Here is a 22,232-nt window from a genome sequence, read left to right as displayed (position 1 = left end):
CTGGTCGTGACCAACACCAGGAAAAGGGCCGGAGTCCCACTATCTACCAGCGAGGCATCCCCAAATAAAGAGGGGAAGAAGCTTTATGCCCTAGCCAAGAGAATCACCACCTCTGCAGCATTCTCTACCAGAATTGCCAATAATAACACACTATTGGCAAGCTACGCTGATGCTCAATGGGAAAAGCTTAAACAGGACATTGAAGAAGCTCCCGAACCCCTAAGAACTCGTTTGCTGGCTACAGTTAACGAGGGTTCTCTGGTCAACCAAAGCATTGTCAAGAATACCCTTGATGCAGCAGAAACGGCTGGCCGCACTTTGGTACAATTTTGCTGAAGCGTCACGTCTGGCTTCGCAATTCCGGGTTTAAGGCAGAAACACAAGCGTCCCTTATTAATAACCCTATAGAGGAGCCCAACCTCTTTGGGAAAGCAGTTGACGCGCTGGAGAACGCGAAGAAAGAATTTGACACAATAAAGGCCTTAAGCCAAATTTCAAAACCCCCTAACAGGCGGGGATTTGGTAATAAGCGCTTTTTTCGTGGCCAACGCCAGCAACAAAACCAACAACAGTATTCTGCCAGCAACTACCAAGGAAATAGTGGGCAGTACAATCAGAAAGGTCAACGCCGTGGCAAAGGGAGAGGCTTCAAATGTTCCACCCCCAGAGGCTCCCAAGCCACCAACACCACGAAGTGACGCGAAGATTTGCGTCCCCTCCCATGCAACGCCGGTCGGGGGCCGGTTAACATCCTTTCTTCCAGCATGGGAGGGAACAACATCAGACCGCTGGGTGCTTGCCACCATAGCCCGCGGCTACTGTATAGAGTTCAACAGTTCCCCAACATACAGACCCCCGAGGGGACGCCGCATGACACCAGAACACCTCGCCATACTTCAAGAAGTGGACCAACTGCTGGAAAAAGGAGCCATAGAGGTCGTGCCTCTATCTCAGGTAACGGAAGGTATTTATTCAGTGTACTTCCTTGTACCCAAAAAGGATCTAATCATGCGCCCTGTATTAGATCTGCGCCCAGCGAACAAGTTTGTCAAACCCCAAAAGTTTCGTATATGGTGACCTTCCAGGAGGTGATCCCACTGCTATCACAGGGAGATTACATGGCGACACTGGACATGAAAGATGCATACTTTCACATTTTAATGTTGCCAGCGCACAGAAAATACCTCAGGTTCATGATAGAGGACAAACACTACCAGTTCAGAGTGCTACCCTTCGGCATAGCATCTGCTCCAAGGGTATTCACGAAGGTACTGGCAGTGGCCCACCTGCGCAGGTTATCCATCCCAGTATACCCTTACCTCGACGACTGGCTCATAACAGGGGACTCTTACGAGACATGCTTCTCAAACACCCAAAAGACTGTAGACCTTTTGTTCCAGCTCGGCTTCTCCATCAACGAGAAGAAGTCCAGCTTAGACCCCACCCAAGTCAAACAATTCCTAGGGGCTCTAATTCAAACAAAGGACGGCCTTGTCTTCCCCTCCAACGAGAGGGTCCAAAACATGCTGTTTCAGATCCCCCAATATGTGGCAGGTCGAGAGGTGACGGTGCGCAAAGCAATGCGCTTGCTAGGAATGATGGCGTTGTGTATTTATTTGGTACCTCACGCGCGCCTGCACATGCGCCCAATGCAAGAGTGGCTCAACAGCCAGTGGTGTCAGGCCAGAGGACAATGGGACGATCTAGTGGTGGTCTCGCAGGCCTTGGTTCTCTCGCTACGGTGGTGGACAAAGGAAAACCTGATAATAGGGAAACCTTTTGCCACACCCGCGGTGGAGGCCACTCTAACCACGGACGCATCCCTCACAGGATGGGGGGCTCACCTATCCCATCAGACTGCTCACGGAGTGTGGACTCCGAGCGTAGCATCCAAGCACATAAACCTACTGGAGCTACTGGCGGTGTTCAAAGCACTAAAAGCCTTCCAAGAACACCTACAAGGGAAGACAGTGATGGTCCTTACAGACAGCACCACAGCCATGTACTACATCAACAAGCAGGGGGGCACCCACTCTCCAGGACTGTCCAAGCTGTCCCAGAATATATGGAAGTGGGCTCTCAGACACAACATGTTCCTACTGTCACAACACGTACCAGGGCAACTCAATCTGCTAGCAGACGAACTCAGCAGAGACTTCCCTCTGCCTGAAGAGTGCGAATGGCGATTGCACGAAGACATCGTCTAAGACGTCTTCACGCAATGGGGATTCCCCGAAATAGACCTGTTCGCAACTCTGGAGAACTCACAACGCCAAAGTTACGCCTCCAGGTACCCCCAGAACCAGTCCAAGGGGAACGGTCTGTCGATTCAATGGTCAGGGAAATTTGTTTACGCTTCACCCCCCCCCCCGTCCCCCCCGACTCCCCTTCTCAAACAAGATGCACCAGGAACAAGTTACCATGATACTAGTGGCCCCGATGTGGGCCCGGCAGCCATGGTTCGCTCACTTGATGGAGATGTCTCTATCTCCCCCAGTGAAACTTCCCTGCCCACACAGCATGCTGTCACAGGACATGGGCAGGACACTGCATCCAGTGCTTTAAGTGGGCCGGGGCCTGCCGGGGCCGGGCCCCGGCAGTCTCCAAAAAGTGAGGCTGAGCCGGGGCCCTGCCGGGGCCCCCCAACCCCACCACGCCATGGCAGGACGCATTATCCCGCCGCGGCCGCAGCCGCAACGAGAGATGCGCCCGCCAGTTAAACGTCAGGCAAGCTGACAGAAGTGCCAGCCAGCCACAGCGTCGCTGTGACTGGCTGGCACTTCCGTCAGTCTCTGTAACTTTCTCTGATGACCCCTCATCTGAGGGGCCATCAGAGGAAGCTACAGTCCCTTAGTTCCCCTCGCCAGGTCACTGACCCTCAGCGAACCCGCGGGCTCCATGATCTAATATGTAGATTAGATCACGGAGCCCGCGGGTTCGCAGAGAGTGAAAGACGCCTCGGGGTCAGTGCTCTGAGCAGAGATCACTGAGCCCGAGGCGCCTTTCTCCTTTGGCAAGGCTTTATAAAAGATGCCTTCAACTGTGTACGTTTAAGCCATCTTTTATACACGTAGAAATATTTCTATGTTTATAACAGATGGCTTGAATCGTACACAATTCAAAGCAACTTTTATAAAGCTTTGTCGACGGACAAAGCCACCTTGGGTTTTGTCCGTCCTCAACGCTTTATAAAAGATGCCTACGTTTCAAGACGTCTTTTATAAACATAGACATATGTTACAAATGTCTATGTTTATAAAAGGCAGCTTGAATAGTACACAAACCATAGTAAGGTAAGCACACAAGTGTGCGTAACTTACTATGGTGTGTGCACTTTCAAGCCACCTTTTATAAACATAGAAATATGTAACATTGCTATGAATATAAAAGAAGGCTTGAAAAATACACAAACCATAGTAGTACGCAAACAAATATATAAATGCTCAAATACATTTATATATTTGTTTGCGCACCTTACTATGATTTGTGCACGTTTAGGCCACGCCCACAATGGAGGCCACGCCTCCAAACGAGGGCCCCCCCTCAATTTCTTACCCCACTTAAAGCACTGACTGCATCCATGCCCTCAGACCATGAACTTAGCAGCCTGGCTCCTGAGATCATAGAATTTGGACATCTACAACTCCCGCGGAGATGTATGGACATCTTCAGGGAAGCCAGTAAACCTAATACTCGCCACTGCTATTCTAGCAAGTGGAGAAGATTTGTCATCTGGTGTAGAGGTAAGAGCATCAACCCGGTTGACTGCTCTCCCACACATATTGTTCTATACCTGACCCACTTATTGGATTCAGGTCTAGTGTTCAATTCCATTAAAGTCCACCTAGCGGCACTTTCTGCATACACCACTTCCCAACTCAAGGTGTCGTGGTGGAAGATCCCTGTTATAAAGGCCTTCATGGAGGGAATAAAGAGAATACACCCCCCGATAGCTAACCCAGCTCCCGGATGGGACCTTAACGTGGTACTTACCAGACTCATGGGCTCGCCTTTCGAACCCATGCACAAAGCATCTCTTAAAGACCTCACGCTTAAGACTGCTTTTTTAATAGCTATCACCTCCATCAGGAGGGTAAGTGAACTACAGGCTCTTTCTGTGCTAGACCCCTTCATTTCAGTTCACAGAGATAAGGTGGTTCTACGCACGCACCCAAGGTTTGCTCCGAAGTTCATATCATAATTCCACGTAAACCAGTCTATAGAACTGCCAACGTTCTTTCAAAATCCTTCCAACTTAGGAGAAAAAACTCTACACACACTGGATGTGCGCAGAGCGGTCATGTTCTACATGGAAAGAACCAGACCACTGAGGAAGACTAATCAGTTCTTCGTCTCGGTGGCAGCAGGAAGAGAAGGGGATGCAGTTTCAAAGTCCACTATTTCTAGATGGATTGTTCAATGCATCACTCTCTGCTATACTCTTGCTAAGAGAGAACTGCCCTTTAAGCCTAGAGCACACTCTACTCGAGGCACGGGGGCGTCCATAGCATTCATTGCAAATGTTCCCCTTGAGTCTATCTGCAAAGCGGCTACCTGGAGTTCTGTGCACACCTTTACAAAACACTACTGTCTAGATGCACACTCGAGATCTGACTCCCAGGTGGGTCAGGCAGTATTAAGACATTTTTCTCTACTGTTCCTTCTCATAACCCACCGCCAACTCCGGGTACTGCTCGCTAGTCTATGCACAGCATGTGATTCTAAGCAGATTAACAAACATCAGAAGACAATGCATTACTTACCGTAAAAGCATTTCTGATGGTTCTATCTGCTTAGATTCACATGCGCCCGCCCTTCCTCCCCACTCGGATGGAAGGAACATAGACATCCTCTACTATATTTCTCTCTTTTCTGTACTCACTCACGTCTAGAAGGCTCCCTCAGGGCAGAAAAATACAAACAGAGGGACCTCGACGCATGAGGGATTGTGGGTACAACGCACGTCACTATAGGGATAGTGTTACAGACACGCCTTGTCGACGTCCCCTTTTCGACTACGAAAAACAAAATGCAATACTCCGCAGTGACCACTGGATGTCGGACCTATGCACAGCATGTGAATCTAAGCAGATACAACCATCAGAAATGCTTTTACGGTAAGTAATGCATTGTCATGTCCTCCTGTATGGGGTTATAAAACTTCTGGTATTTAGCCCTTGAACTCTCCAGGGGTGCCTCCCTTGGGTGCCCGGTCTTCTGGGATGGACATGAACCTGTCTAGTTTATCCATACAGGTCTGGAACTTTTCAATGGTCCACTGAGGTCGGCCAGGACGGTCTGGGAATGAAAAAGGAGTTTCTTCCTCCTGTAGTTGTCTGGTTCTGTCCCATAACGTCGAAGAAAGTGAGCCTTCGTCTTCTGAGAAGCCTTCTCGCTCGCTAGGTCCTTCCATCGGCAGCGGGAACTGGTCTGATCTGTTTTCCGGCACTTTTGGTGTATCTTTGGCCTTGTGCGCGGTTTTCGGCGTCTCACTCGCCGTACGTCTCTGGCCGTCCTTGGATGATATGCGCGCGAGGCTTTCGGCGATCATTCTCTCTTCCGAGGGATCGGTCGCCGTCGCGCTATGTAACGTCGAGTCCTTGCTCGTCGAGTCCTTGCTGGCAACGTAAGTGCTCTTACGATGCGCGTCCCTGGAGGTTTTGGTGTTAGCACCCTTATCTTTAGAATACCCAGTCGCCTGTCGCGGAGGCGGTGGCGGGAGGGCTGACGACCCTTACGGTCGGCGGAAGACGCCGGTGTGTCTGACGCCCCCGTTGGCGCTATGGCTGCCTTCGTCTTCGACGAATGCGTGTCGGGGGGTATGTGCTTTGGTATTTTTCCGTGTGCGTCCTTGTCGCCGGGGTGTTCATCCCCTTAAGCTGGGCGTGAGCCGGGCTTGCCGGGGACGGACGACGAGGAGCGTGAAAGCTCCTTTGAGAGGTCTACAACCTCCGTTACGGGGGCCATGTAGTCACTGTCCTCGTCACATTCGGCGGCAGCGGGCGAGGAGTCGGGCGTAGACATGGCGTAGGCCGCCCACCTTTTAACCCTGCAGTCTTTTAGAGTTTTGGGCTTTAGTAATTTACAGGCCGCACAGCCGTCCTCCTGGTGATCGAGGGGTAAGCAACGGTTGCACCGTTTGTACTTCTCCTTCCAGGTATATTTACCCTTGCAAAGTGGGCAAAACCTAAATGGCGTCCTCTCCATAGCTGAGGGCAAGAAGTGTGACTACGACCTCGAAAGAGAGGGAGGGGAAAGAGAAAGGCATTCTTAAAGATAAGGAAAGACCACACAACCCCACTCTCCCTACTGTGTATGGCCGGCGAGGCCAGGCCACGTGTTCGGCAGCGTCGAAGGATCCCCTCCGCTCGTCCTTCCGTCGAAGATCTTGCTCGGCGGAGAAACAGCTCTGCGTCGAGGGAGGGATCTACGTTATTGATTTTACTAGTCACTGTGAATCTCTGTGCAACTCCCATACAGCTCACATTGACCCCTCTTTAGATAAGCCTGGCTGCTCAACACGGTACCAACCAGTGTAGTGCAGACTTATACCAAAGTTTGGGTTCCTATTGCCCGGAGGTCAGGGTTGTTGTAGTGCACCCAAAGGGTACTGCGTACAATCTTGCCTAACACCTTGCCACCTCCTGTGGTTGTGTAATGTACTGCTATGTATTCTTTATTCATGAGCATGTGAATCCATGCCAGACCCCATGCTGGAGAAGGAACAAGTTACTCACCTGTAACTATTGTTCTCCAGCATGGGTCGGGCATGGATTCACATGCAAACCGTCCTTCCTACTGCTTTTCACACAGCGATTGGTTTAGAGGAGAAATAGTTTGTAAGTGAAAGTGAAACTGTTTTTTTTGTTTTGTTTGTTTTTTGCTGAGGATTCCTGGCCTGATGATGGGGAATATTGATGAGAATCCCTGCCAGACCCATGCTGGAGAACAATAGTTACATGTAAGTAACTTGCTCCTTATAATCGCACCATTCGTGTTTGATTATGAAGGTCTTGTTCTGCCGTCTGATCCCTTTTAGCTTGGTCTTCACCAGAATAATTAGCCTGCTTTACAGTGGTTCGATATTCAAAACGTGTGCTCTTCTTTAACATTACTCTGTCACATTTTTGAGGTTCAGATCCCTGGACTTGGCCAGCGGCTGGTTGCGGAGCGCACTGGGGCCACAATATAATCGAGAATTCACCGGGTCTGGCATGCGCATCTGTTCGGCTCACTTCCTCCAAGTTGTCTACTTTGTTTTCCCTGTGCGGCCCGGCAATCTCTTGTGTGGCTTCCCGCAGCCCGCGACTGTCAAGATCAGAACTCTCCTGGTTCCCACACCTATCCTGTGCTAGCTGGACAGTGGGGAAAAATGTTAAATAGTGCGATTTCCACTGCGCGACCACTGCAGCTGCAATCTTGAGCATAAGAAATCCTCTCAGGACCGGCATTAGTTTGACCCAGCACAGTAGTCATGTCGTCTCAGCTCTTCAACTTCTGCTTCTACGGCCATGTGGAGGTATCAAAACGACTACACTTTTTGCTACTGCTTTGCTTCTTTTTGGCCTGTGCCTGAGGGGACCGTTAATGCCTCTCTGTCTCCCTCAGGTGTAGGTCATTATTCCTAACAGGCTGTAACTTGCAGTCGTGTGCCTCTGCAGTCCTCTTCTTCGTCCCAGTACTTTGGGAATTGCAGTCCACAACATAAAATTGAGCTTCCTCAATAAAATCATCACCAAGTTCACTGCTCTCCTTATACATATTCCTCAAAGGACTACCATAGGGATTTCATTAATTATTTGGCTTTAGAAGAATGGTGTTTTCAGGTTTTAAATGGATAACATTTAAAGACTTCACTTCCTTATTTCCCTGGGACTCGTAGGAGCTTTGTTTTTGCATGAGGCAGTTAATTTAAAAGGGTTTTTCTTACTCCTAGTAAATGACTGCTCATGATTGTCTTCACCCCCATTCTGACTATTTGAGAGAATAAAAGCTCTCCTTGACCATACATCATTACATATTCCGGTATCAATGATATTCCCTTCCTTGAGGAAGACAAATACTGCGTCTAATCCCACGAAGTCCTCCTGCGCCCGTGGGGCCCTTTTCCTCCAAGGTGATTTTCTTGGCTAATACGCCCTCCCGGTCAGGATCCGGAAGCTTCCGTCTTTCCTGGCCACCTGAGACGACTTAAGGTAGGGTTTTTGTGAGGACTCTGCAGGATTCATCACATGAAGCCTGAGCACTGGATCACATTTTTATTTCTTACCACCAGTGGTCGAAGTGTACGAAAAGAAGTAGTGGAACTATGTTCCCTGCTGGCCTGCCCTTGCTCCCCACAAACCCCATTGCTACAACCCCTCCCACACACAATACACCACCCCAAACACTTGCACCTGCTGTTTAAGGGAACGTTCAGTGCAGTGCACTGAAAGTTTCAACTTCTTCCTAAACTTATATTTTAAAACAAACTGTTTCTTTTTAAAATAAAAGTATAGGAGCTGTACAAGGTAATTTTAAAAAGTATAGGAGCACCGCTCCCGCTCACTTCGACCACTGCTTACCACCTACCATGGGTTCAGAACATAATGGTGGATTCCCTCACCAGGGAGCTCAGTTCCTATCACAATTGGGAGCTCCAGGAATCTCAACTCTGCTGAATCTTCAGTCGATGGGGCAGCCAAGAGGTAGACCTCTTTTCGACCCATGCCAACAAGTGGTGTGTGGCTTTTGCCAGCAGTTTCCCTCATTTGGAGAGGAGAGATGCCTTCACATTCTCCTGGGAGGGGATGTTCCTGTGCGCTTTTCCTCCCTAGTCACTTGGTGGGTCGGGTGTTAAATGTCTTTAGACAATATCAGTACAAACTGATCTTAGTGGCCTCTGCCTGGCCAAGACAGTTCTGGCACTGTGACCTCACCATGTCATTTACCCCGCCAATGAAGCTGCTGCCTCTGTGCAATGTTCTCTCCAAGAGCAACATTGCAGTGTTACATCCCGACCTGTCCTCTCTGAACCAGATGGCCTGGCTCCTACATTCCTAGAGTTTGGCGATATACTGCTGCAAGACTGCAAGGACACCCTAGCTAGAACCTGTGAGTCTTCCACGCTTAATCTGTTAAAGTGAATGGAAGTAGTTTTCCTGCTGGGCCAAGACACAGGGCATTGATTCTTTCAACATACTACCTAAAGATGTTCTGCCACATTTGCTCTCCTTCGCTAAATCGTGCCTGACACATTCATCCATCAAAGTGCACCTGAAGCTATTTCACACTATACACTTTCCTCTTCTGGGCCTTCTTTATGGTCCCATTCTTTGATCAACTGTTCAAGGTTTGGTTCCGTACCTTCCATCTAGTCAGACGGCCAGCCCTAGCCTGGGAGTTGAATGTCATCCTCACATCCTGGCCAAGCATGACACTGACACCAGGGTAGGAACGGGAAACATCTTTACTAAGTTCCTGCTCCAGGTACAGGAATACATTTCGGCCACATCAGGTAAATTACTAGGACAGAACCTCCACCGGCATCCACTGTGTCAACCCATCTTCTCAACTGCACATTCACAGAACCATTCAGAACATAACATACTCACTGACAGCATTCTATGTCAGTCACTCCTAGCATTCCATGCAAAGAGTGAAGCATGAAGGGAAAGACAAGACACAACAAGGTGTTACTACCAAAACGGTTTTCCTCTCGAGTCCCCTTACTGGATATCTGCAGGGCTGCGACCTGGAAATTGTGCACACCTTTACAAGGTATTATTTTGTTGACAGGGAGTCCAGGGAGAAGTCCATGTTTGGCCAGGTTACGCAGAACCATTTGTTTGCGCAAGATGAGTGTGTTCTGGCTTAAGTGTTTTTTTCAAGGAGCTTGCCTCCGCCCGTTAAGATTATATGGAACTGCTTTATAATGTATTCATACAGCATGTGAATCTATAACCAATGCTGGGGAGGAATAAGTTACTTACCTGTAACTCCTGTTCTCCAGCATTTGTATCGTTAATAGATTCACATGCAACCCTTGCCCTTATGGCTCTTCTTACATCATATTGCTACTTGATGTGCACTGTTCCAAATCTGAAGATGGCCTCCAGTGGTGGAGCTAAAGGAGCCCTATCGATTGGCTGTGGGCAATATGACCCAAAATGACTACTAGAGAACTAAAAGTGACTGCAGTTTTAATTTTATAAATATAAACCGCTCTGTTACCAAGAATTACCAACCTGATGGCTGGAATATTCATACAGCATGTGACTCTATGAAAGATACCAATGCTGGAGAACAGGAGTTACAGGGAAGTACCGTATTCCTTATTACCGGGTAGGACACCCTGCACTTGAAAATGCAAACTGGAGCATAGGCAAACACCAGCCTCATCCATATTGCCAGTCTCAAAAACGGCTGCAGTGGGTTTTGGCTACAGAATCGTCCACCAGATAAGCCAAAATGCTTACCTTCCCAAAGAAATCTGCCAGAATTGAGTACAGGAACAGGGTTTCCCCAATATGTCCCTTCACTTACAGATGCTTGCTTAGGCCAGGCCACCAATCCCATTAGGGAATTAAAAGCAAAGGTTTTGTCAGCCAGCCAGGTTAGCGCCAAGTCTGCCCAAAAAGTAAGTGTAATGGTCTGCCCAGAGCCAGGAACTGGTCTAACCCTGATCAAGCCAGTACAGAGCTCCATCTTGAGCTCACAAAGACCCACGTCGGCCTAACAGCCATTTTGGAGCTGTCACAAAGACCCACGTCGTCCTAACAGCCATTTTGGAGCTGCCACTTGCTTTCCCTGTACAGAAGATGAAACAAAATGGTGGAGAGTAGGATTTACAAAACAGTACCCCAATGCGTACCACTTTGAGCTACTAATGTGGTAAATCTTACCCTTTAAACCCAAAGTAGGGTGATAAAATCATCGTAGGCAAAAAGGGGGTGCTTAATCGTACTGGGCTTAGGGAGCAATATGGGCAACCCAGGATCATATCTTATGTATTGAAAAGGGGATGTTGTGAAGGGGGAAATCCACCTGACCACCAAAATAAGTTGGAAACCCCAAATAATGAAGGTGAACAAAAAAATCATAGAGGCTCTAAAATGAGACTGCACAGCACCCAATAGTGAGGGAAGACCTTTGTTTCATGACTGTGGGATAAACGTAAGACTACCATGTGGAGAACTCCAAGTACATATATGTACATATTTTTTCCGTTTCCTGCTTTGAAAATAAAACTGCCTGTGTTAAATGTTAATCACTGAATTACTGTAATTATGCCGGCAGGTTCAGCTGCAGGTCCTGCGTCGGTGATTACTGCATCACCGGGCCCTACACGATTAATGCAAAGCGTCTCTCCAAATATGCAACCAGCTGGTGGTCCGCCACCTCAAACTTCAAGTCTCCCACCAACTCCTGGGAATGTACTTGGACCACGTGCACCATTGGCTTCTAATGGCATGTGTAAGTGTCTGAGTTGTAATTGTGACTGCCTGTGTCTTTCCAGGATTATTGAAAATGACTTGCCTCCGTAATATCCTCTTTCATCACTAAAATCTTCCTCCCACAGATTAACCATATTATTAAATGATTGTATTATTAAATGCCTTCAGCTACTGACTAGACTCTGTTCCAAAACAACTGCCACAGGTCATGGCAGTACCTCCAGAAAGGAGTTTGTGTTTTTTTTTTTTAGATCGACATGCTGTACATGTGTATATGAAGTGGCTTATCTGCAATATTTCTGTTTATCTGAACTTTAAAATAGATGTTGACATGAGTGTATTATGACTAGATCGCACTTCACTTCATGGGCCTTCCAAAATGCTCCTCTGCTTAGAAGCAATGTTCAGTTACATTTTTTCCACCATCCGTTCAGTTGCAGTGAATGTAACCACATGATAACTTCTATTATCTCTGTATCCTGCACATCACCGCATTTGGCACAGTAATGGATGGTAGACGACGGAAAATTATTTATTTTCATGCATACTTTACTTCCATTGGCTCCTCCTCTTTGAAATAATCTCCAGGCACACACTGTCCATGAAACCTTTTTGCTACCAAAAGATGGCTTTGCAGAGCTCTGCACTTATTAAGTGTAGGTGCCGGAAGTGACGTATTTAGCTTCTCCAGCATGGGGGTCTGGCATGGATTCACATGCTCATGAATATTCCCCCGTTGTCAGGCTGGGAATCCTTGGTAAAGAATAAATCAGTTTCACTTCTGAACTGTCTTTCTCCTAACAACCAATCACTGGTCTCTGGGTCATTCTGCCCCAGCCAATGACTGCCCTCTACCTCAGTCCTTCCTCTGGCAGTCAACTTCATATTTTTACCACACATTAGAGTGGTGGGAGTCCTTGTGATTAGCTCTTGGGCTTTTTACTGCGTTTTGCACTTTTAGTTTTCTCTCTTTTTTTCGGTCAATTGAGCCTTAGCTCCATCGATCCATCACCCGACTAACGGGGAACTGTTTTTCAGAACTTTCTACGCCCCTCAAGGGTGATTTATCGTAGGGTTCCCTTCTTGAAGGATTCCGGAAGATTCTTTGAGGCCTAATCCGCGTGGACATAGCTGAAGATAGAGGAGACTCAACACCTCTGTTCAGGATCTGCCCTGGATGTGGGCTACGGAATATTTTCCTGGACGATGGCCACTCCCTGTGCCTTTACTATGGACTCTCCCCCTATGGGGAAGGCCTCCAGCGCGCCCAAGGTCGTGAAGGCCCAGGTTTACCAGGCAAAGTCCTCTGTGGAAGGAGTGGTGGCGTCCCTAGCAAAGGCCGCGGATGCGGACTCGGGAGGCGTGCCCTAAGACGAGCATTTTCCTGCCTGCTCTGAGGGAATCATCGTTTCTACCCATTGAGAGAACACCGGCGAAGACCATGCCGATACGCTCCCCTAGAGCGTCCCTGCTGGTCCAGCAGAAGGTGGGGGCGGTAATCCTGCAGGGTACGGACATTTCTGAGGAGGAACTTTCTGGTCTGAAGGCCGTACTGGACAAAAAGTTTGTCGAGGCTAGGTCCTATGGGAAGGACCCCGGCGAAGCGGATGTGGAGAGCGGCGAGGATACTGACGAGGAGCAGCAGGGCGATGAGGAACCAGAGGACATCATGCCGCTGCCATTGCTCCCGTTGCAGCCACCACAGCAACTTCCACCAGCGGACGTGTTGGCGGACATCCTACAGGCACTGCACACCTTGTGTTCAGAGATCCAGACAAGGATGCCCCTGTCGCCTTCAAGAGAAGGAAAGTCCATCCTCCACCACCTTGCCATCCTTTGCTACCATCCCCTCCTCCGAGGGACGATACGGAACCGGATACCGCGACGGGTACGGACGACGACGGAGGGGGACCTCCCGTCACCAGTGCCCAGGGCCTCGCCACCCGACGAGATTGGCTCTTTCCACGCCATGATCACTAGGGCCTCGGAGATGTTTCAACTAGCCCCCGAGTAGAAGGAAGGCCTCCTGTACCAGTGCCGGGAGGACAAGAGGAAGACCGTACTTTCTATCTCTCTATTGGACGACACTTGGGACGAGGGGCTGTCCCTCATGAAGAACCCGTTCACAGCCACGGCGAAGAGGGACCGATAGGAGAAGAAATACAGGGTGCCGGACTCTGCACCAAAGTGTCTCGGCAGCGAAGAAGTCGTCCTCCGGATCTTAAACATTGATGTCCTCATCCCGCCCCGGACGGCGAGGGAAAGTAGCTGGATGCCGTTATGACAGGGAGCTGTGGTTCAAGGTCGCTCCTCTCCTGGACTTCCTTCCCGATGACAAGAGAGCAGAAGCGCTGGAGATCCTGCAAGAAGGCGAGGTGGCATCGGACCACGCCATCAAGGTGTCCACGGACATCGCTGACACAGGCTTCCGTGAGATGGGCAACAGCGTTTGCCTTCGGTGGGGTTGGTTGTAGGCCACTAGCTTCCGCCAGGATGTACAGTCGAGGGTGTTGGACATGCCCTTTGACGGGGACAACTTATTCAGCAAGACTGTGGACGAGTCGCTTCAGGCCATCAAGGCGGATACTGAGACGGCCCGGGCGTTGGGCACGCTCCAGCAGCGCCGGCTGTCCTTCGGGCCTCCGGAGGAAAGTCCCAGTGATACTTCAAAGGTTTCGGTAGTGGCTCGTCATCCTACCGTCAACCGTCCCTCTCTTCGGCTCAGGAAGCCTACAGGGGCTGCAGCAAGTCCAGAGTAGGTCGCAGTCGTTGCCAAAGTCCCCAGGGTGGCGCTCCCACTGCGAAGCAGGATTGAACCGGCTGTGACGTCGGGCCCCCACCCTCGCACCCCAGTGGGAGGCCAGCTGGTGAACTTCGTCAGAGTGTGGAAGTCCCTCTCCACCAACCATTGGTTGCTGGACGCCCTGGCCCACAGGCACACTCTGGAATTTCAACGGAAGTGCCTGCGCATTCCACCGGTGGCCAGGAAGGAAAACCACGTCCCTCAACTTCTGCTGGAGGTATGGGCCATGCTGAAAAAGGGTGTGATAGTACTCGTATCAAAAAGGCTGCGGGGCTCCGGAGTGTACTCCAGGTACTTCCTCGTCGGAAATAAGACTGGCAGTTGGAGGCCCATACTAGACCGCTGCCGCCTCAACATGTATATCAGGTCCCAGAATTTCAGATGGTCACCCTTCAACACGTGGACGTTCGACAACTGGAAGTAGGGGATTTCCTTTCGTCGCTGGACCTGGAGGATGCCTATCTCCACATCCCCACTCACAAGGGACACCGCAGGTTTCTGCGCTTCGTGGTCCAAGGGCAGCATTACCAATTCAAGGCCCTGCCCTTCGGATTGAATTTGGCACCAAGGGTTTTCACCAAGTTTCTGGCGCCAGTGGCGGCGCAGTTGCGCCTGTATGGGATTTACGTCTACCCCCTATCTTGACGATTGGCTCATCTGAGCGAAGTCAAGGGAGACCGCCGTCGAGCACACGGCGGTGACCGTCCGGCTGCTCGAGGAACTGGGGTTCTCGATAAACTTTGCCAAGTCCTGCTTGGTGCCATCGCAGGACACGCTGTTTCTCGGGTCCTGGCTCAACAGTGTCTTGTCTTGCGTCCCCGTCAGAGGAGAGGATAGCGGCCATCCTGGGCAAGGTACAACGGCTTTTGACCCTGAAGATTGCAAGGGTGAGGTCCATCAAGTCTCTCCTTGGCATGATTTTGTCGTGCATTTACCTCGTGCGCCTGTGCAGGCTGCGGATGCGACCGCTGCAGGAGTTCCTCGATGCCCATTGTATCCAGGTATCAGGAAGCTTTGAGGACAAGATCACCCTGGACAAGGGTTTCGGTCGAGTGATTCAGTGGTGTGGTGTCTGCCCGCATCTGTCGGCGGGTGTGGATTTCCAGGCGCCCCTTCACCAGGAGATGGTTGCAACGGACTCATCCCTGGAGGGATGGGGTGCACACACCGGTCGTCTCCACGCAAGAGACCTGTGGCTACCGGAGGAGAAGCTTTGCACATCCACGTTCTGGAGCTACGGGCCATGTTTTGGGCCCTCAAGTCTTTGCTTCCGTCCCTCAAGGGCAAAGCGGTGTGGATTTTCACAGACAACACCACCAGGATGTTTTACATCCGGAAGCAGGAGGGCACCAGATCCCTGGCGCTCTCCAAAGAGGCGCAGGACCTATGGCGATGGGCCGTTGCACAGGAGATGTTCCTCGCCCCATTTCATCTGGCAGGAGTGAAGAACACCGTGGCCGAATCTCAGCAGGGAGCTGCGCTCGTGCCACGAGTGGGAGCTTGGGCGGGACCAAGTGGATCTTCTATTCCGACGATGGGGCAATCCACAGATCAATCTGTTTGTGACAGCGACAAACACCAAGTGCCGGAGGTTCACCAGCATGTTTCCCCAGCCGGGGAGCATGGGGTATGCATTCTCCTTCCCCTGGGACGGCCTGTTCCTCTGAGTTTCCCCCGTTGCCGTTGCTTCTGCGACTCCAATCAACTCAGATGGTCCCGGTGCAGGATGATCCTCATCGCACCGGCGTGGCCAAGGCAGATATGGTCACAGAGCTTCTGGACATGTCAGCGTCCCCTCCAGTCAAGCTTTCGGCAGACGCAGATCTTCTAGCCAGGGAAGGAGGTGCGATTCTGCACCACGACCCAGGGTCGCTGAATCCTGCAGCGCTAGAGTTTGGTGGATACGATCTCCTGGCCGACTGCAAGGAAGTGCTTGCCAAGGCCAGGGCTTTGTCTACACTGAAATGCTACGGATATAAGTGGAAGATGTTCGCCGTCTGGTGCTGTGCACAGAAATGCGACCCTCTACGGATTAGGGCCCCGCAGGTGCTGCCCTATTTACTGTCACTGGCCAAGGCAGTTTGGCCCATGCTTCTATCAAGATTCATCTGGCGGCTATCTCCCGCTACACCAGAAGTCCGGGGCGGTCGTCGTCATGATCACCCCGCCTGGTCAAGGAATTCATAAAAGGAATTTTCCGTTCCTTCCAGCCGGTGAAGGCTCCGGTCCTGGCGTGGGAGCTCAATGTGGTGCTGACTAGTCTCATGGGTCCCCCGTTCGAGCCTCTGCATTCGGCGCTGCTGAAGTTTTTATCGTGGAAAACAGTGTTTTTTGTGGCCATCACCTCCGCATGACGAGTGGGAGAGATTCAGGCCCTCTCTTGTAAACCACTGTACTTGACATTCCACGAGACGAGGGTAGTGCTGCGGTCGCACCCCTCCTTCATGCCCAAGGTGCCGTCGGACTTCCATCTCAATGAGCCCTTGGTGCTACCTGTTTTCTTCCCGTCGCCGGCTGAGAGGACTTTGCACTTGCTGGATGTGGCTAGAGCGCTGAAGTTCTATGTGGACATAGTGTTTTCGGAAGTCTTCACAGCTGCTTGCGAACTTTGGCCTGTGAACCAAGGGATGGCCCTCTCCAAGGCTTCCATTTCCAGGTGGCTCTCCAGCTGCATCACCCATTGTCACCGGTTGGCAAATCGACCATTGCCTGGCCGTCCGAGGCCCACTCCACCAGAGCGATCGCTGCAACTACGGTGTTCCTGTCTGGTGTGCCCCTGCTGGACATCTGCAGGGCTGCTGCCTGTAGGTCGACGCACACATTCACGAAATTCTACTGCGTTGAGTGGGTTTTCACGGAGGAGTCCAGAGTCGGCCAAGCAGTGCTGCGCAACCTGTTTGCTTGAAGGTGAGCCTGGTGAGGAGGTAAGAATTGCTTAATGTTGAGTTTTGGATGTACTGCTTAATGTTGAGCCTTTGCCACCTCCCGTGGTTGTGCATGTGGGTACTGCTATGTATTCTTTTATTCATGAGCATGTGAATCCATGCCCGACCCCATGCTGGAGAAGGAACAAGTTACTTACCTGTAACGGTTGTTCTCCAGCCTGGGTCTGGCATGGATTCACATGCGAACCCTCCCGCCTACCCCTCTGCGGCTCTTCACTTGGTCATACTGCCACTTCACGTGCTACCAAATCTGAAGATGGCTGCCAGAGGCGGGGCTTAGGGAGATGGCAGTCATTGGCTGTGGTCAGTATGACGCAGAGATCAGTGATTGGTTACTACTATGAAAGACAGATCAGAAACGAAACTGATACTGATTTTTCTTTACCGAGGATTCCCAGCCTGACGACGGGGAATATTCATGAGCATGTGAATCCATGCCAGACCCATGCTGGAGAACAACAGTTACAGGTAAGTAACTTGTTCCTTGTTGCCCACAGAGCAGGGTATGGTCTGTTGGCAGCTACATGCTGACTTGCCTGTGGCTGAGTTTCCTCCATTTTTGGGACACCCAGGCCTGGCCATAGGAATCGGTGAATGCCTGAGGAAAGGCAAGATGGCCTCTGTAGCCTCTTGGTTTCTATTGCCTTTACGCCTTGTTTTCCAAAGTCCCATGAAGCCCTGACTCTGTCCCTTTCTTCCTGACTGGCTGTGGGGTGGAACGACCAAATATGGCTCTGGGGCTGCCGCCTGTCAGACTGACTGAAGCCTCTGGGAAGGATATGTGTTGTGGGTTCACCGTCTGGGTGAGACCTGTATCAATGGAGTCTGAAGTCGCCTCAAATTCTGTGTTGTGGGTGTCGGGTTTTGGTGTGTGTGACGCAAACAGCACCTCGATGCCTGCGGGCTGCTCGTGCGCTTTACAAATGCATATAAATAAATGCCCAGGCCAGCCTTGACTGAAACTTGAGTGAATGCAGTGTAGTGTGCTGAAAGACTGGGTGCTGACTCCAGTACATATTCTGTGTTACGGGTGCCTGGGTGGATTGAATGGCCTGAATGTCTGTGAGCTTGATTGGCTACCTGTCTGCATGAATTCACTTGTGAATGATTGGCTGTCTGAGCTTGGCTTAGCCTGGGTGAATGGGTAACCAGTGTGTAGAACTATGGGCCGCTCACTCACCATTTTGTTCAGTAGCTGAAGTCGAAGCAAGAAGAAGCTGTTCCCTGGAAGCCCAGCTGGAGGAAGAAGTTGTCTGCTGCATTTTCTATAGGAGATCTGAAAGCTGCTGTGTTCTTCCAAGGACTGATCCAAGAGAGGACCTGATGGGAGATCTCTTTCCGAGCTACGAGTGACTATCATCCCCCTGCTACTCTTCATCAGAAGTACCCTGGAAGCCTCTGACGTCTGGAGAAAGGGTCTTCGTGAGTCCAGAAGAGGAGTGCCGGGACATCTTCAGTCGAAGAAGTCCAGTTGTGTCATCAAGGGTCCAGAAGAGTGTTTGTGACTGCTGAAAATCAGATTGCCATCTACCGCCCTGAAGAGTGTGTACCCTGGTATAGTGCTGCTTGACACCCTTTTGGGGAGAATTCTCATTTCTGTGGAAATTCCCTTCTGTGGAAATTCCCTTCAACCTCAGAGACCCCCAGCTCTTTGGCTGGACTTTAGGACTTTTAATTTTCATCCTGGAGTGAGAGACCTTTTTCTCACCGTCATGTACTTTTTAAAAATATGATTTGGAATCTGTTTCTTTGTTTTCGGAGTCTGACATACTCCATAGGCATCTACTTTTGTATTGTGACACACTGCACCTTCAGTGCAGTGTTACAGAGCAGTTCTTTGGACTTCCCATAAGTTCTCAAGAGTAGTAAAGTGAAATTGACTTTACTTACCTGTTTTTCCTATGTACGTCCAGTACACCCATCTTATGTGGAAGTACTGGGGGGATACTTAGTAGCCCCTTTCCCTACTTAATCAAGTAATATTTTTTTATGTTGCGCTCACATTTAATAGCTGGTGGCAGTGGTTTAATTTTCCTACCATTGTGTGCTTTCACTGCAGGCTGAATCCTCAGCTGCAGGAATGCACCCTTGGGTGTCCATTTTGTCAAAATGACCCCAGTCGTCTTTTTTCGCCATTTCTGGCTTGTGAGGTCATTCTTGGATACCCGGTTTAACCCTTTTGTTTGTTTTGCCGTTGGCGGGCTTCAGTGCTGAAACCCGCCTCTGGCTGCAGTGTCTGGCAGGGCAGGAAGCGAGGGAGGAGCCAGAAACTCCGTCCTTAGTCTCCTTAGTTACCTGAATGCACCTAGTGCTGGCTGGCTGTCCTTGGAGGACAGCCACCCTGCTTTGTGAGTGGCAGCTGGGCTGTGCATGAATGGGAGAAACCTGCATAAAAGGCGAGGTCTCTTGAACAGAAGGCAGAGTCGGCCACTGGATGAAACATCTGACGAAAGAAATTGGAAGAGAAGCTTGCTGCACCCTCCTGGACCGTTGAACTGCCTGGTGAAGCCCTGCTGCAGTGCTGAAGCTCCAATTTCGTATCAACTAGAGAAGCCCGGAACGGACAACTTCTTCCCTTGGGTTGGTGGCACCAACTGAGCCCAAGACTAACTTTGCTGGAAAACCTCTCCCTGCTGGCTGTACTACTTTGCTGCTGCTGGGACCGAGTGCCAGCGGTCAGGAAAACAAGAATCGAGTGCATCATCTTTTAGCCAGAAAAGGGCTCCAGGAAGATCCGGAGGACCCTCCTGAAGCAGGACGACCCAAGCCCGAGTCACCTCACCAGAGTGCTGGACTCCAGAAGCAAGAGAAGCCCGTCAAGTGCCCAAGAACCATTTTGGTGTAGTTGACCGGTAGCTGAAACTGTGAAGTGCTGCTGAATTGGAAAGCACCCGTAGCCAACGCCGACCTACAAACTGCAGTGCAGGAGTCCTTCAGACATCATCCCTCTTGTCCCCATGACTGAGACCCAGGATCTGCAAGACTGCAACCAGAACAGACGCCAGCTGGATCCTCTTCTTCCAACCTAAGGTACTGTCTTTACTAAGGGGTACTTACCTCCTTGGTCTGTAGCTTGCTTGTTCTCACTGGAGACTTGCAGTAGCCGCTTTTTTGTAGTTAATTGCAGCTTTGCCCTTCATAAGCCTTGCAGCTTGGGGCCCAACAGTGATTCTTTACTACAAACTCTCTAAACTTTGAGCAAGACGTTGCTATCTAAAGAAGTGCCTCAGCTCCATAGACATTGTTCAAATTGACTTTGGCTGTCCTGGCTCCCTGCAGACTTTTCTAACCCATTGCCTTTGGTTCTACCCTCATAGGTGGTACATACGTTTAACTTGAATTGTTGGGAAAGATCTAATCTAGACTTCATTGGGAGATTGAAAAGTATTCACATGCTCTGAGAACCTGTTAACCTTTTCCTTCCCTAACCTGTTCCTTTTCCACAACCTCAGAATTGCATTAAGTGTAAAAAGTGATATATTAATGCCAAACATTTTCCTAGTAATTGGTCACCTCGAAGTGTAGGAAGTGTGTGAGCCATCCCAAAAGGGTAACTAGTTGCTTATCTTAAATCTGTGGAAGTGTTATGAAGCGTATTTTTATTGTTGCATATTGCCCTTTCTAAAGATGCCTTATTTAAAACTGACCGGTAAATAGTTATTTCACTAGAAAACCTTGAGAGTAAGTGTTATTTGGATACATGTAATTATGAATCTTCAGTCTTGCATCTCAACAGCTTACATGTAAATCTGGTTGCTCAATGACTCTACCAACTTGTGTAGTACAGTCCTATACTAAAAGGTGGGTTACCTATTACCAAGAGGGCAAGGCTTGGGTAGTCTTCCACAGGGTTCCTGCATCTAATCTTGCCTAATACTCCCTGCGCTGCAAAAGTTCCACCTGATCAATGAATCCTTCAAGGGACATCCCTGACATGACATCTGACCACTCTATCCCGCCAAAGAAGATTCCAGCTCGCTGTGTGTAGAGGAAGATCCGCCGGTGGGTTTCCTGCCACCATAATCGGAGGACGACCAGAGGGTACAGCCTTGGTGAGGATCCGTGGAAGAGTTCAGGTCGCCAGAAGCCATCCAGAGGTCCATGCCGCAGCTGCACCAATGTCGATCCAAGAGAGGGTGAACCGTGAAATCCTGAAACCAGCCACCTACACCCGTCGCTGCCGAAAGTCATCAAAGGTCCCCAGGAGTCTTGCCTTCATCAATCGGGCCTTTTCAGAGTCCACAGCAGGTTTCACTATTGTAAGACTTCCACGACTGAGGTAACACCGTCCAACAGAGACCACCGCAAAAACAAACTGCTGCCTTTCCAAAAGCACTTGGTTCCTCTTTTTCTCTTGGCATCTGCATCCCAGTGACTCCTTCTTGCAAAGGGGTGTCCATCCTTGAGGGGTCCCATCGAGTGAAGCCAAGAGACTCTGCTACTTCGCCTGCCAAGGTACCAAAGGTACTGTGACGAGGACGAGCGCCTTACAGCCTCAGGATCCATCCAGGGATCCCAGAATCATCTTGGATACTTTTCTCCTGTGGTATCTCTGGTACATTGGGGTGGTAGAACCTGTAAAAAGATACCAGTGCATTATTGAACATTTTTGGACTGGGCTGTAAAAGACAAGATATGGTACTCCCTAACTTTTTTCCTTTATATGTTCTCCAGGTTGGTTGGGGGGGGTCCTCACTGTTGAGATGGATTTTTAAACTCCGACCTGGTGGGCAAAGTTTAGGAGGCTGCCCTAGTTTAGTGGAACTGGGTAGCTTGGCAGGCGGTCAAGACTAAGTCTCAGGAGGGGTGAGCGTGATCGGAAGCCCACAATGAGGACACACAGTAACGAGCCAGAAATTACTATTACAAGTGTATGTAAACAAATATCTATACATTTGTCGGCTGGACTAATAGATGCAAGTAAACTTCAGTTATGCAAAAACAGTTACCACACAAATCTTATATTAGATAACATATATACAATACGTTTCCTAATACGACAAAGGAGTAAAACACAGCCACAGCCTGTAAAGAGAAGGCAGAGTTAAC

The 22,232-nt window shown here is 49.9% G+C and overlaps 1 protein-coding gene across 2 annotated transcripts in view; it reads left to right on the top strand.

The window, feature by feature from the left end:
• SMARCC1 (SWI/SNF related BAF chromatin remodeling complex subunit C1) overlaps positions 1-22,232 on the top strand; it is a 1,286,593-nt gene that overhangs the window by 1,209,952 nt on the left and 54,409 nt on the right. For both annotated transcript variants that reach the window (XM_069645843.1, XM_069645841.1), the window contains exon 27: positions 11,278-11,454. In XM_069645843.1, the coding sequence (XP_069501944.1) occupies positions 11,278-11,454 (177 nt within the window). The remainder of the gene's footprint in view (positions 1-11,277; positions 11,455-22,232) is intronic.

Source organism: Ambystoma mexicanum, chromosome 2p (assembly GCF_040938575.1).
Source record: "Ambystoma mexicanum isolate Mex_15411 chromosome 2p, UKY_AmexF1_1, whole genome shotgun sequence".
NCBI classification, from domain to species: Eukaryota; Metazoa; Chordata; class Amphibia; order Caudata; family Ambystomatidae; genus Ambystoma; species Ambystoma mexicanum.
The sequence above is the reverse complement of the archived record's forward strand: the minus strand, read 5'-3'. Positions and strand labels throughout refer to the sequence as shown.